General features: G+C 48.5%; 1 protein-coding gene across 1 annotated transcript; it reads left to right on the top strand.

Annotated features, from left to right (window-relative positions):
- The first annotated feature begins 1,835 nt into the window (after positions 1 to 1,835).
- LOC143933257 (heat shock protein 30C-like) lies at positions 1,836 to 2,849 on the top strand. Its single transcript, XM_077456143.1, has one exon. The coding sequence runs from the start codon at positions 2,041 to 2,043 to the stop codon at positions 2,695 to 2,697; it is 657 nt and encodes a 218-aa protein (XP_077312269.1). The 5' UTR covers positions 1,836 to 2,040; the 3' UTR covers positions 2,698 to 2,849.
- Positions 2,850 to 13,924: the final 11,075 nt, after the last annotated feature.

Here is a 13,924-nt window from a genome sequence, read left to right on the forward strand (position 1 = left end):
GCAAATGAACAAAATATATTACATCGCACACATAAAAAAAATTACATTAAACCCGGCAAGGCTATTTAAAACACCTGAACTTATTAAAAAAATGGGGATTTGGTCACACCATTTTTTTTCGATTGAAAAGCCGGTGGCGTGCAAAACACAACCCAAAAACTTCCAACCGGTGCCAAAAAAAGTGCACACACATAGAGATTGAACACAAAAACGTGCAACGGGTGTCTGCTGTCCTCCACAAGGAAGGACCTTACCCTGATCCCCCGGGGCGTTAGACTCCAGACGGGGACTTAGGTACCAATACATGGCCCATCCAGCAGAAGCCGGACGACCGCCATTCTCCGGAAGGTCTGCCGAAACAGACCCACCCAGGTACTAGGGTAGGGCCTCCCCCGAAGGGAGACCCCCCAAAGAGAGGGCAAACCAAGCCAGAAAGCCTATGTCCACCCTCCCACAAGACTTTCAGGGTTGGCCCGAGGACCGACACCCTACTCGCCAAACGTGCAGTGACAACACAAAATGTGACACACAACAATCAAAAAAATAAATAAGTAAAGTGGGGAAGGGATAGTGAAGAGGGAGAGTGAGAAAGGTGGCCATTGTAAACACAATGACCAGGCCCTCCGGCCAGGAATCAAAAATTCCTCTGGTCCTAGCCAAAAGGCCCAGCCCTAGAGGCAGGTGTGAAAAGATGTATTATAGTGACATGACCAAGGTGCCAGGTATCAAAGTGCAAGCACAGTGAATATAAGGCACCCCCTGAACTGCCATTTCAGGGGCACATCACCATAGGCTTTTCAACAGAAGCATCCCGACCCCCCCAGCCCAGACCACAGCAGCCCCCACCCCAGCCAGAAAGGCATGGAGATCCAGGAGCTTAGTGAGAGCCCTTTGCCATCACTCCTACCTAATTACATTTGGGAAGTACTGGCCCTTCCCCCGGTGGGAGAAAGGGGAACCAACGTTCCCTCCCGAAAAACTGACCGGAGCTAAAGCTGCCCCAATCCAGGCCAGAAGGCCAGGGTCCCCTCCCCCGACCAGTGGTTCTCCATCCTCATCAGAAGGCTTCCCTTTCGGCTACGAACCGCTCTGGGTCACCTTCACACCAGCACACCATATGGCGCTTAAGCCCACTTACTGCGTCAAAGTACCCCATTATCAGTGGGTCCTACACTATTAACAGAATGAAAATTCCCTCATCTCAACCATGGGAGACAAAGTCTTTTTTATGGGAGAACTAGAAGGTCTCCTCCTATAACACAGGTGGACACTAATAAGAGGTAATGGGGGGGGGGGGGGGGGTGCTCCAGCCCAAGGGATCTGGTCAGGACCCTTACAATATACAAACAGCAGACTTGGGGGGCACACCCTAAATGATGGTGCTGCTATAAGATCGCAAACAGAACAAAACAGATTACAGCGTACACTTACAAAAATAACATCAAATCCTGGATTTGCCCACATTGTTCAGCTCTCTTAGAACATGGTAATTACACTGTGTATATTGTCTGTCCTAGAGATCAGCTTCACCGTGTATATCTGATCTATATATACAATATATACATTGTTCTAATCTCCATAATGTGTGCTCAGTATACGGCTATGTACACTCCTCTAGTACATTCTTTTCTTCTTTCTATCACAGATATATCTCAGAATTCTCTGGCAATCTCCAGCTGTCACCTTGCTCCCGCCCACTAGTGTTGTAATCCTCCAGGTTTAGGTTGGCCCCTCCCCCTCCTCCTCCTATCTCAGAATTCTCCAGCACTCTCCAGCACAGAGTACAGAGTTCCAGCCGTCACTCAGAAGTTCCTGGCCCCGCCTCGTATTATTCATGATGTGTCCCCCAGGCCCCTCCCCCTGGCTCCATATATGGAGAGCACATGGAGGGGTACAGAAGTGTCTCAGGCAGTATAAAAGGAGCCGGGCTGGCAGAGGTTGCAGTACAGCGAGCAGCAGAGAGCAGACGCTGACACACAGGCAGACGGCCTCCAGCTGAACTGTGACAAGAAGCTCCAGGAAAAGCAGCAGCAGAGCGACATGTTCCCTCTCAGCCTCCTCCAGTCCTCGCACAGTCCTGTGTATGTCTACCGCCAGCCCGAGCTCCCCCACTGGACCGCCACACACCTCATCCTCCGCCAGCTGGAAGACGACATGCGGAGCGTGAGCAGCGACATGGAGAGGAGAATGCAGCGCCTCCACCAGGCTTACCATCTCCTGGCCAATGACCCGGACATGAGGAGGGGGAGGGGGGCTCAGAGTGGACACCCCACCGCCCCCCAAGACAAATCCCCCACCGAGGGCAAAGACGGGAAGGAGAACTTTGAGCTCTCCCTGGATGTGAGTCCGTTTTCTCCAGAAGAACTGACAGTGAGGACGGAAGGAAGGAGACTGATCGTGGCGGGAAAATCCGACAAGAAAAGGGAGGCGGAGAATGGCGGCTTCTTCCAGGAATACAGAGAGTGGTGCAGAGAAGCCGAGCTCCCGGAAGACGTGAATCCAGAGGACGTGTTGTGCTCCATGTCCAAGGATGGGCGGCTCCACTTCCGGGCACCTCGCCTGGCACTGCCCGCTGCCCAAGGAAGAGACATGACCATCACCATGGAGCAGAGCCCAGGAGAAGGTCAGGAGTCCAACCCGGAGAACCAGAACCACCGGGGACAGCAGAAGCAAGACCTCCCCCACAATTCATCCTGATGACATGATGGGACTGAGATTTGGTACAAAATAATCGATTTTCTGTCACTATTTCTATCAGGATGAGAAGATGTCAGGAAGATCACTTCTACTTTGCCATCTTAGAATTGATGTTATTGTTCCACTTTCCTGATTTTTATATTGCTTGGATCACTGTTTCTATATACTGTATATATAGTTTTCTAAATAAATATTTTCATTTTATAACTATCTTCTGTTCTTTGTTTGCATGGACCAGGAAATGTTTTTTGAAATAAGAAATCTCTTAATATTTGGTTTATAGAATGAATAGGAATGTTTTATATAAACTGAAGCTGAGTCCTTATCATCCGGTCAGATTTCTGGATTCCTTTGTAATGTTAGCACAAAATATCCAATACTGTATGATGCAGTCTGATAATAGCACAGGGGTGCTTACAATGATCAGCTTTTATTCATTTATGTAAAACCTTTATCCCAAATGTAAACAAAAATAAGCTATAACTGTTCAAAGAGTGTTATCTGGAGTTCTGCTTTAATTTGTTAGTCGCTTATGTAAAGTCTGTTAAATCTACTCATCCATAAATCACTACCCAGCCTTCTATTCCAGACTGTACAGGGTTAACATCAATGAAGCTAAGATCCGCCCTCCAGCCATGTGCTCTCTGTGTATCTCTAGTGAAGGGGAGGGGCCTGTATATAAATAATAAATAATACATGAGGAGGGAGGAGCAGGCAGGTCCTGCAAAGTCGGATTTGCAGAGGAACTTCCCAGTGGGCGTGACCAAGGGCCAGCTAGAGTCTTCCTCGATCTTTCTGCTTTAATAGTCATATTATGGAAGAGCCCCGCAGTCAATAAACAGACAAAAATGAACAGTGAGATCTCTGATGATGAGCAATTATTGTTAAACGTGTGTATTAAGGATGAGCCTGAAATACGGCCCACCACTGTAGGACTACAAGTCTCAGCATGCGCTACAAACTTGTCTTTGTAGTGCCCTGGATTTTAACCCCTTCATCTCCCCTTATCCTACGCATTAACCCCTTCATCTCCCCTTATCCTATGCATTAACCCCTTCATCTCCATCCTCACACTGTATGTGACCTGAACATTAACCCCTTCACATCCTGCTTCTCTGTATGTACATGTACTTGTACATTCATGATACGCGGTATCTAGTGCACCCCTCATTAAGCTCCATATTTAACCTCCTCATAGTCATTACCAGGATGTATTTACATTTCGATTATAGCAAAAAATTTAGATCACTTTGAGGTGTCTAATTGTATAATGTATACAGAAAAAAATAGTTTATTAAGTTTCACCAAAAAAAAAGCTTTTTGTTTCTTTAAAGATATATATACAGTGGTGTGAAAAAGTTTTTGCCCCCTTCCTCATTTCCTGTTCCTTTGCATGTTTGTCACACTTAAGTGTTTCGGAACATCAAACCAATTTAAACAATAGTCAAAGACAACACAAGTAAACACAAAATGCAATTTGTAAATGAAGGTGTTTATTATTAAAGGTGAAAAAAAATCCAAACCATCATGGCCCTGTGTGAAAAAGTGATTGCCCCCTAAACCTAATAACTGGTTGGGCCACCCTTAGCAGCAACAACTGCAACCAAGCGTTTGCGATAACCTGCAATGAGGCTTTTACAGCATCCTGGAGGAATTTTGGCCCACTCATCTTTGCAGAATTGTCCTAATTCAGTTACATTAGAGGGTTTTCGAGCATGAACGGCCTTTTTAAGGTCATACCACAACATCTCAATAGGATTCAGGTCAGGACTTTGGCTAGGCCACTCCAAAGTCTTCATTTTGTTTTTCTTCAGCCATTCGGTGGTGGACTTGCTGGTGTGTTTAGGATCATTGTCCTGCTGCAGAACCCAAGTTCGTTTCAGCTTGAGTACACGAACAGATGGTCGGACATTCTCCTTCAGGATCTCTTGGTAGACAGCAGAATTCATAGTTCCTTTTATCACGGCAAGTCTTCCAGGTCCTGAAGCAGCAAAACAGCCCCAGACCATCACACTACCACCACCATATTTTACTGTTGGTATAATGTTCTTTTTCTGAAATGCAGTGTTCCTTCTACGCCAGATATACTTGGACACACACCTTCCAAAGAGTTCCACTTTTGTCTCATCGGTCCACAGAATGTTGTCCCAAAAGTCTTGGGGATCATCAAGATGTGTTGTGGAGAAATTGAGACGAGCTTTGATGTTCTTTTTGCTCAGCAGTGGTTTTCTCCTTGGAACTCTGCCATGCAGGCCATTTTTGCTCAGTCTTTTCCTGATGGTGGAGGCATGAACGCTGACCTTAACTGAGGCAAGTGAGGCCTGCAGTTCCTTGGACGTTGTTGTGGGGTCTTTTGTGACCTCTTGGATGAGTCGTCGCTGCGCTCTTGGGGTAATTTTGGGCGGCCGGCCACTCCTGGGAAGGTTCACCACTGTTCCATGTCTTCGCCATTTGTGGATAATGGCTCTCACTGTGGTTCGCTGGATTCCCAAAGCTTTGGAAATGGCTTTATAACCCTTTCCAGACTGATAGATCTCAATTACTTTCTTTCTCAAATGTTCCTGAATTTCTTTGGGTCTCGGCATGATGTGTAGCTTTTAAGGATCTTCTGGTGGACCTTACTGTGTCAAGCAGCTCCTATTTAAGTGATGCCTTGATTGTGAACAGGTGTGGCAATAATCAGGCCTGGGTGTGGCTAGAGAAATTGAACTCAGGTGTGGACAACCACAGTTATAGTATGTTTTAACAAGGGGGGCAATCACTTTTTCACACAGGGCCATGATGGTTTGGATTTTTTTTCACCTTTTAATAATAAACACCTTCATTTACAAATTGCATTTTGTGTTTACTTGTGTTGTCCTTGACTATTGTTTAAATTGGTTTGATGTTCCCAAACACTTAAGTGTGACAAACATGCAAAGGAACAGGAAATGAGGAAGGGGGCAAACACTTTTTCACACCACTGTATATATATTGTAGACATGTCACTGGAGAAGTGATCGAGGGGGTGTACATCTCACCTAGGTTGCTACACAGTGTGAGATGGTAAATCCAGGATGGATCAGTTTCTCAGCAGCGATATGCTGCTGAGTTGTTATTTAATTTTGCCGGGCCTGGGTTTATATGGAATGGCAGGTAGGTTTGGTAGAGGGACCTGTCATTCCACATCCCCCGATCCAGTTCTGGGTTTGGGATCAGGTGAGCTTGGATCCTAATTAGCCTGGGAAGCTAAAGGCTCTGTAGGGTCTGCAGGTGATTGCTTCTCAGCCAGGGAATGAACAATCTGTGTGTTGAAGGAAGCTGCAAGCACAGCCACTGCTGGAGCTAAAACTCACCCTGCGATATCCAGGCGAAAGACGCTGTGTTTGTAAGTGTCAGATAGGTGAGCAGAACCTGTTAGTAAGCGCCCAGCCGGGCTAGGACTTTTATTTTTGTTGTACTTAGAAAGCACGGTGTTGCTGTATATTTTGTTTGCTGGACTGTTTGTACCACGAATAAACGCCAAGATCTGCTTTATCAAATTCCAAGTCTGCTGTGAACTGTGTCCAAACACACCCTACCCCGGGAAGATCCCTTACAATTGGTGGAGGTAGCGGGCAACGCGGTTGCTAGGGGCAACGGTGTGGACAGACTTGGCTACAGCTGCTGATGTCCTGGGTGAAAGCTGCAACTACACTCCAAAAACAGTCCAGCAACATGGAGGAGATGCTGAAGCAGTTTATGCAAGTGAGTTTGCAACAACAGCAGGCTCAAACAGAGGCCAATAGACGACATGAACAGTCCATGGCTGAACAACAGCAGATGATGGCTGCACAACAGCAGGCGCAGACAGAGGCCAATAGACGACATGAACAGTCCATGGCTGCACAACAGCAGATGATGGCTGCACAACAGCGGATGCATAAGGAAGAGTTGCAAGCTTTGCGCCAAAGCCAACAACAACTTATCGAGCACCTGATAGTAAATCGAGAGGCGCCTGTGGTTGCTAATCCACCCACAATGGAGGGAGCCGCTCCAGAGATTTTTTCTGGGAGAAGGACTGTGCAGAAAGCGCTGCAAAAGATGACTGCTGAGGACGATGTTGAGGCCTATCTAACAGTATTTGAGCGCGTGGCTGAGCGAGAGAAGTTACCAGCCGCTGAGTGGGCAGAGGTAATTGCGCCCTATTTAACAGGTGAACCTCAAAAGGCCTACTATGACCTCAGTGAGCAAGAGGTTAAGGACTATACTCGGCTAAAAGAGGAGATGCTTGCCCGACTAGGAGTTACTACTGCAGTCCGTGCCCGGAGGGTACGCAACTGGAGCTACAGTCTGGACAAATCAGCGAGGTCCCAGATGTATGACCTAATCCATTTGGCAAGAAAGTGGTTGGAGCCAGACACTTCTACTCCTGCACAAATCCTAGAGAAGGTCGTGATGGATCGCTACCTCCGAGCCCTTCCTACTGACTTGCAACGCTGGGTGGGACAAGGTGATCCTAAGAATGCAAACGAACTTGTCAACCTTGTGGAGAGGTTCCAGGCGACTGAGGACTACCTCCGTGATGTTCCTGCAGCATCTTCACCTCCCCGGAGCGCCAGATCTGTGCCGTCAGCTGGTAAGAGACTTCCATCTATTGGGGGAGTGTGGAGGGGTGCTGATGGGGGGAAAAGGGCTCAAGTGGTGTCTCAGGGACAAAAGACTGGTGATGGTCCCGGGTGGCTAAGGGGCTCTGAAAAGGACTCCTTGCCAAAGAGACCAGGCCCTATCCAGTGTTGGAGATGCCATGAGGCGGGACACGTGTCGGCCCATTGCCCTCTTACCTCTGAACCCATGGAATGTGACGCTAGCAGGCGTCAGTCGCTATTTGCGGAACCATCTTGTGCTGCAGTTCCTGGACTAGAGACTGAACCGCAAATCTGCAACATCACAATCAATGACTTTCCTGTTAAAGCGTTAATGGACTCAGGAAGCCTTGTAACCTTGGTGCATGCTAGCCTGGTGACTGGGGACTTAGAGTCTAAAAAGCATATGAGTGTTGTGTGTATACATGGTGATACAAAAGTGTACCCTATAGTGCTGGCTAAAGTCGGGACTGAACAAGGCACCGTACAATATGAAGTGGGTGTGGTTAAAAACCTCATGCATAATGTAATATTGGGGCGCGATTTTCCATTATTCTGGGCTCTTTGGGAAAAAAGAAAAATCCCCAAAAGGAGTGAGGATACCTCTAAGGGGGTTGCCTTGTAGTGATGGACGAACTTCCGACGGGACGTTTCGCGAACGCGAAACGCGAACGGGCACAAACGTTCGCGAAAACGACCGTTCGCCGCGGGCTCCATTGACTTCAATGGGAGGCGAATTTCGCAAACCTTTAGGTCGAATTTGCGGCCACGGGGTAATTATTAGGGGGTAGCACGTAGTCCCACCACCTGGACAATAGCATAATACATGTATGAGGTGAATTTGGGATCGATAACTACAAGCATTTTTTTTTTATTTGGGAAATTGTTCTGACAATTCAGGACTATGGAGCTAATGAAGGCAATGGAGGAGAGGGAAGGTCAGGGACCAGGGTAGGCAAACAAGAGGGTGCAGGAGATACAGAGCACTGACAGCAGCACCGTAATACAGAGCACTGACATCAGCACCGTGACATACAGCGCTGACAGCAGCTCCGTGACATACAGCGCTGACAGCAGCTCCGTGACATACAGCGCTGACAGCAGCTCCGTGACATACAGCGCTGACAGCAGCACCGTGACATACAGCGCTGACAGCAGCTCCGTGACATACAGCGCTGACAGCAGCTTGACAGCAGCTCCGTGACATACAGCGCTGACAGCAGCTCCGTGACATACAGCACTGACAGCAGCTCCGTGACATACAGCGCTGACAGCAGCTCCGTGACATACAGCGCTGACAGCAGCACCGTGACATACAGCGCTGACAGCAGCTCCGTGACATACAGCGCTGACAGCAGCTCCGTGACATACAGCGCTGACAGCAGCTCCGTGACATACAGCACTGACAGCAGCTCCGTGACATACAGCGCTGACAGCAGCTCCGTGACATACAGCGCTGACAGCAGCACCGTGACATACAGCGCTGACAGCAGCTCCGTGACATACAGCGCTGACAGCAGCTCCGTGACATACAGCGCTGACAGCAGCTCCGTGACATACAGCGCTGACAGCAGCACCGTAAGCAGCCCCAGGAGGAAGTCAGCACAGCACAGGGATGGTGTGATCCCCTCATAATAAGAACCCCCAGGAGGAAGTCAGCACAGCACAGGGATGGTGGGAGCCCCTCATAATAAGAACCCCCAGGAGGAAGTCAGCACAGCACAGGGATGGTGGGAGCCCCTCATAATAAGAACACCCAGGAGGAAGTCAGCACAGCACAGGGATGGTGGGAACCCCTCATAATAAGCAGCCCCAGTAGAAATATGACACCGCTCAACCTCTTCAAAGAGGAGGGTAGGGGCATATAGTACGGTGTGCTTTTTTGGGTCAGGGAAGTGAGCCAAATGAATTAAGAAGGTCTGTGTGCTTGATTCCAAAAATTGTTTATAGACATATACATGGTCTACTGATCACATGTGTTGAATTCCTCCGAGATCCATGCCTCATTCATTTTTAGAAATGTGAGGTAGTTAACACTGTCGTGAGCTAGGCGAGTACGCTTATCGGTCACAATCCCCCCTGCTGCGCTGAACGTCCTTTCGGACAGGACACTGGATGAGGGGCAAGCCAACAGTTCGATTGCAAATTGGGCAAGCTCTGGCCAGAGGTCAAGCCTGCCCACCCAGTAGTCTAGGGGTTCATCACTCCTCAGAGCGTCCACATCGGCCGTTAACCCAATGTAGTCGGACACCTGACGGTCTAGGCGTTCCCTGATGCTGGATCCGGATGACACCTGTCGATGGGTCGGCTGAAAGAATGACCTCATATCCGAAGTCACCAACACATCTTCAAACCGGCCTCTTCTTGCAGGCGCTGTTGGATTGGTACCCGCAAATCCTTCTCTGGGAGTGGGAATTGCTCCTCTGCCAGCGCACGCAAAAGCAGAATGCAGCATTTCTCGAAGCAAGGCCTGGAAGTGCTGCATTCTGACAGCCCTCTGCGACGGCGGTAACATTTCCGCCATTTTGTGTTTGTACCGGGGATCTAAGTACGTTGCCACCCAGTACTGGTCCTTGACCCTCATGCTTTTTATACGGGGGTCCCTATTAAAACACTGGAGCATGAAGGCCCCCATTTGCACTCAAGCGGAAGGTATGTGGTGGTGGTGGTGTTGTTGGTGGTAGTGTCTTTGGGGGTGCACATAGCAGAGAGTGAAGAAGAGGGTGCAGATCGAGAGGATGAGGAGGGTGCAGAAGAATAAGGCTGAGTGAGCCACTCAACCAAGTCTGGTGCGTCCTTTAAAGTAATTGAACGCACCTTCTGCAACTTCCCACTTTGGCTCAAGGCTGTTGCTCCTGCCCTACCCCTACCACCCCTGCGGAAGGGCCTGCCTCTTCCTCTGCCTGTCATTTTTTAAATCACCCTGTGACAAAACTCTTAGTCCCTATACCGCTGAAGGACTGCTGCAGTATAGGGCAGCGGTCAGCAGTAGTGCACGTCAACCCTATGTATTGTGGACCGATAGCGGTCCTTACAGAACAGCAGACTGTACTGCACTCAGGCCTATGTACCGTAGCACCCTATACCAAGTTACCAGTCCTTATAAAAACTTTTGTGGACCAAGCAGGTTGTGTGTTAGTGATTAGCAGACTGTACGTCAGTCCCTATACCAATGAAGGACTGCTGCAGTATAGGGCAGCGGTCAGCAGTAGTGCACGGCAACCCTATGTATTGTGGACCGATAGCGGTCCTTACAGAACAGCAGACTGTACTGCACTCAGGCCTATGTACCGTAGCACCCTATACCAAGTTACCAGTCCTTATAAGAACTTTTGTGGACCAAGCAGGTTGTGTGTTAGTGATTAGCAGACTGTACGTCAGTCCCTATACCAATGAAGGACTGCTGCAGTATAGGGCAGCGGTCAGCAGTAGTGCACGTCAACCCTATGTATTGTGGACCGATAGCGGTCCTTACAGAACAGCAGACTGTACTGCACTCAGGCCTATGTACCGTAGCACCCTATACCAAGTTACCAGTCCTTATAAAAACTTTTGTGGACCAAGCAGGTTGTGTGTTAGTGATTAGCAGACTGTACGTCAGTCCCTATACCAATGAAGGACTGCTGCAGTATAGGGCAGCGGTCAGCAGTAGTGCACGGCAACCCTATGTATTGTGGACCGATAGCGGTCCTTACAGAACAGCAGACTGTAACGCACTCAGGCCTATGTACCGTAGCACCCTATACCAAGTTACCAGTCCTTATAAGAACTTTTGTGGACCAAGCAGGTTGTGTGTTAGTGATTAGCAGACTGTACGTCAGTCCCTATACCAATGAAGGACTGCTGCAGTATAGGGCAGCGGTCAGCAGTAGTGCACGGCAACCCTATGTATTGTGGACCGATAGCGGTCCTTACAGAACAGCAGACTGTACTGCACTCAGGCCTATGTACCGTAGCACCCTATACCAAGTTACCAGTCCTTATAAGAACTTTTGTGGACCAAGCAGGTTGTGTGTTAGTGTTTAGCAGACTGTGCGTCAGTCCCTATACCGCTGAAGGACTGCTGCAGTATAGGGCAGCGGTCAGCAGTAGTGCACGGCAACCCTATGTATTGTGGACCGATAGCGGTCCTTACAGAACAGCAGACTGTACTGCACTCAGGCCTATGTACCGTAGCACCCTATACCAAGTTACCAGTCCTTATAAGAACTTTTGTGGACCAAGCAGGTTGTGTGTTAGTGTTTAGCAGACTGTGCGTCAGTCCCTATACCGCTGAAGGACTGCTGCAGTATAGGGCAGCGGTCAGCAGTAGTGCACGGCAACCCTATGTATTGTGGACCGATAGCGGTCCTTACAGAACAGCAGACTGTACTGCACTCAGGCCTATGTACCGTAGCACCCTATACCAAGTTACCAGTCCTTATAAGAACTTTTGTGGACCAAGCAGGTTGTGTGTTAGTGTTTAGCAGACTGTGCGTCAGTCCCTATACCGCTGAAGGACTGCTGCAGTATAGGGCAGCGGTCAGCAGTAGTGCACGGCAACCCTATGTATTGTGGACCGATAGCGGTCCTTACAGAACAGCAGACTGTAACGCACTCAGGCCTATGTACCGTAGCACCCTATACCAAGTTACCAGTCCTTATAAGAACTTTTGTGGACCAAGCAGGTTGTGTGTTAGTGATTAGCAGACTGTACGTCAGTCCCTATACCAATGAAGGACTGCTGCAGTATAGGGCAGCGGTCAGCAGTAGTGCACGGCAACCCTATGTATTGTGGACCGATAGCGGTCCTTACAGAACAGCAGACTGTAACGCACTCAGGCCTATGTACCGTAGCACCCTATACCAAGTTACCAGTCCTTATAAGAACTTTTGTGGACCAAGCAGGTTGTGTATTAGTGTTTAGCAGACTGTGCGTCAGTCCCTATACCGCTGAAGGACTGCTGCAGTATAGGGCAGCGGTCAGCAGTAGTGCACGGCAACCCTATGTATTGTGGACCGATAGCAGTCCTTACAGAACAGCAGACTGTACTGCACTCAGGCCTATGTACCGTAGCACCCTATACCAAGTTACCAGTCCTTATAAGAACTTTTGTGGACCAAGCAGGTTGTGTGTTAGTGTTTAGCAGACTGTGCGTCAGTCCCTATACCGCTGAAGGACTGCTGCAGTATAGGGCAGCGGTCAGCAGTAGTGCACGTCAACCCTATGTATTGTGGACCGATAGCGGTCCTTACAGAACAGCAGACTGTAACGCACTCAGGCCTATGTACCGTAGCACCCTATACCAAGTTACCAGTCCTTATAAGAACTTTTGTGGACCAAGCAGGTTGTGTATTAGTGTTTAGCAGACTGTGCGTCAGTCCCTATACCGCTGAAGGACTGCTGCAGTATAGGGCAGCGGTCAGCAGTAGTGCACGGCAACCCTATCTATTGTGGACCGATAGCGGTCCTTACAGAACAGCAGACTGTACCGCACCCAAGCCTATGTACCGTAGCACCCTAGACAGACCAAGTTACCAGTCCTGATAAAGAGCTTTGTGGAACAAGTGAGTTGTGAATGATTAGCAGACTGCAGCAGAAGGGCAGCAGTCAAGTATAATATTCTTTCTATATTTGGAAGAAAGAATATTATACGTGTACAAGCCTATTACCGTACCACTGATACCAGTCCTGAAAAGAACCTTTGTGGAACTAATAGTAACAGCAAGTCTTTAAAATTATCCTCACTGCCTGACACACTGCTTCCTGCCTGTCCCTATACAAATTGGCAAAAAAGAGTAGGCTGGAACGATTAGCTGGAACAGCTCTTTTGTGGACCTGATAGTAACAGCTAATGATGATGATGATGATGATGATGAAGAAAGACTAATCTGGCTGAGCTGTCCCTAAAATAGCAGCATACAGCGCTCTGTCCCTTTATCTAAACTGACAAAAGAAACTCAGGCTGCTGACCTAACACCTATACCAGTCCTGAAAAGAACTTTTGTGTACCAAATAGCTAGCGTTTTCTCTGTCCCTACTCCACACAGGATCCTTTCCCTACAGTGACAGAAGAAAGAATGTAAAATGGCCACCGGATCGGGTGTATTTATAGGTTAGGGGGAATGTCCAAGTGTCCATGAGCTGTCATGTCTCAATTGGTTGTCCTGTAACACATGATAAACGTGTCACGAAAGGTTAAAGTTCTTGTATACATTAAACACGTAAGTCCGCCGGGGCGAACGACGGAAAAAGGCGTTCGAACCCGCGGACGGCGAAAGTCGGAAATTCGCCGCGAAACGACCGCCGGGCGAACCGTTCGGCCATCACTATTGCCTTGTCCACTGTGAATGATAAAAATGTGCAGGATGAAAATGATTGTTTTCCTTTGCAGGTCCTGGCTGGGGAGGAGGAGGCTCCTCCCACTGAGCAAAATATACTAGACTTAGAGGTGTCTAGCGATAGTTTTGGGACTGCACAATTACAGGACCCCACTCTCAAAAATGCGAGAGAGCAGGTTGCTGTTATGAACGGGGTACCTCAGGAACCAGATGCTGAAAAAAGATTTCCACATTTTTCGGTGACTAATGATCTTTTCTATAGAGTCAATAAGGTTAAAGATGAGATTGTGGAACAGCTTCTG

The sequence above is a fragment of the Lithobates pipiens genome, unplaced genomic scaffold (genome assembly GCF_037356315.1).
Source record: "Lithobates pipiens isolate NorthernLeopardFrog02 unplaced genomic scaffold, aLitPip1_a1.2 Scaffold_27, whole genome shotgun sequence".
In the NCBI taxonomy this organism is placed as follows: domain Eukaryota; kingdom Metazoa; phylum Chordata; class Amphibia; order Anura; family Ranidae; genus Lithobates; species Lithobates pipiens.

Excerpts from the sequence above, each read along its gene's own strand:
- LOC143933257 (XM_077456143.1), top strand. The coding sequence starts at position 2,041 with ATGTTCCCTCTCAGCCTCCTCCAGTCCTCGCACAGTCCTGTGTATGTC.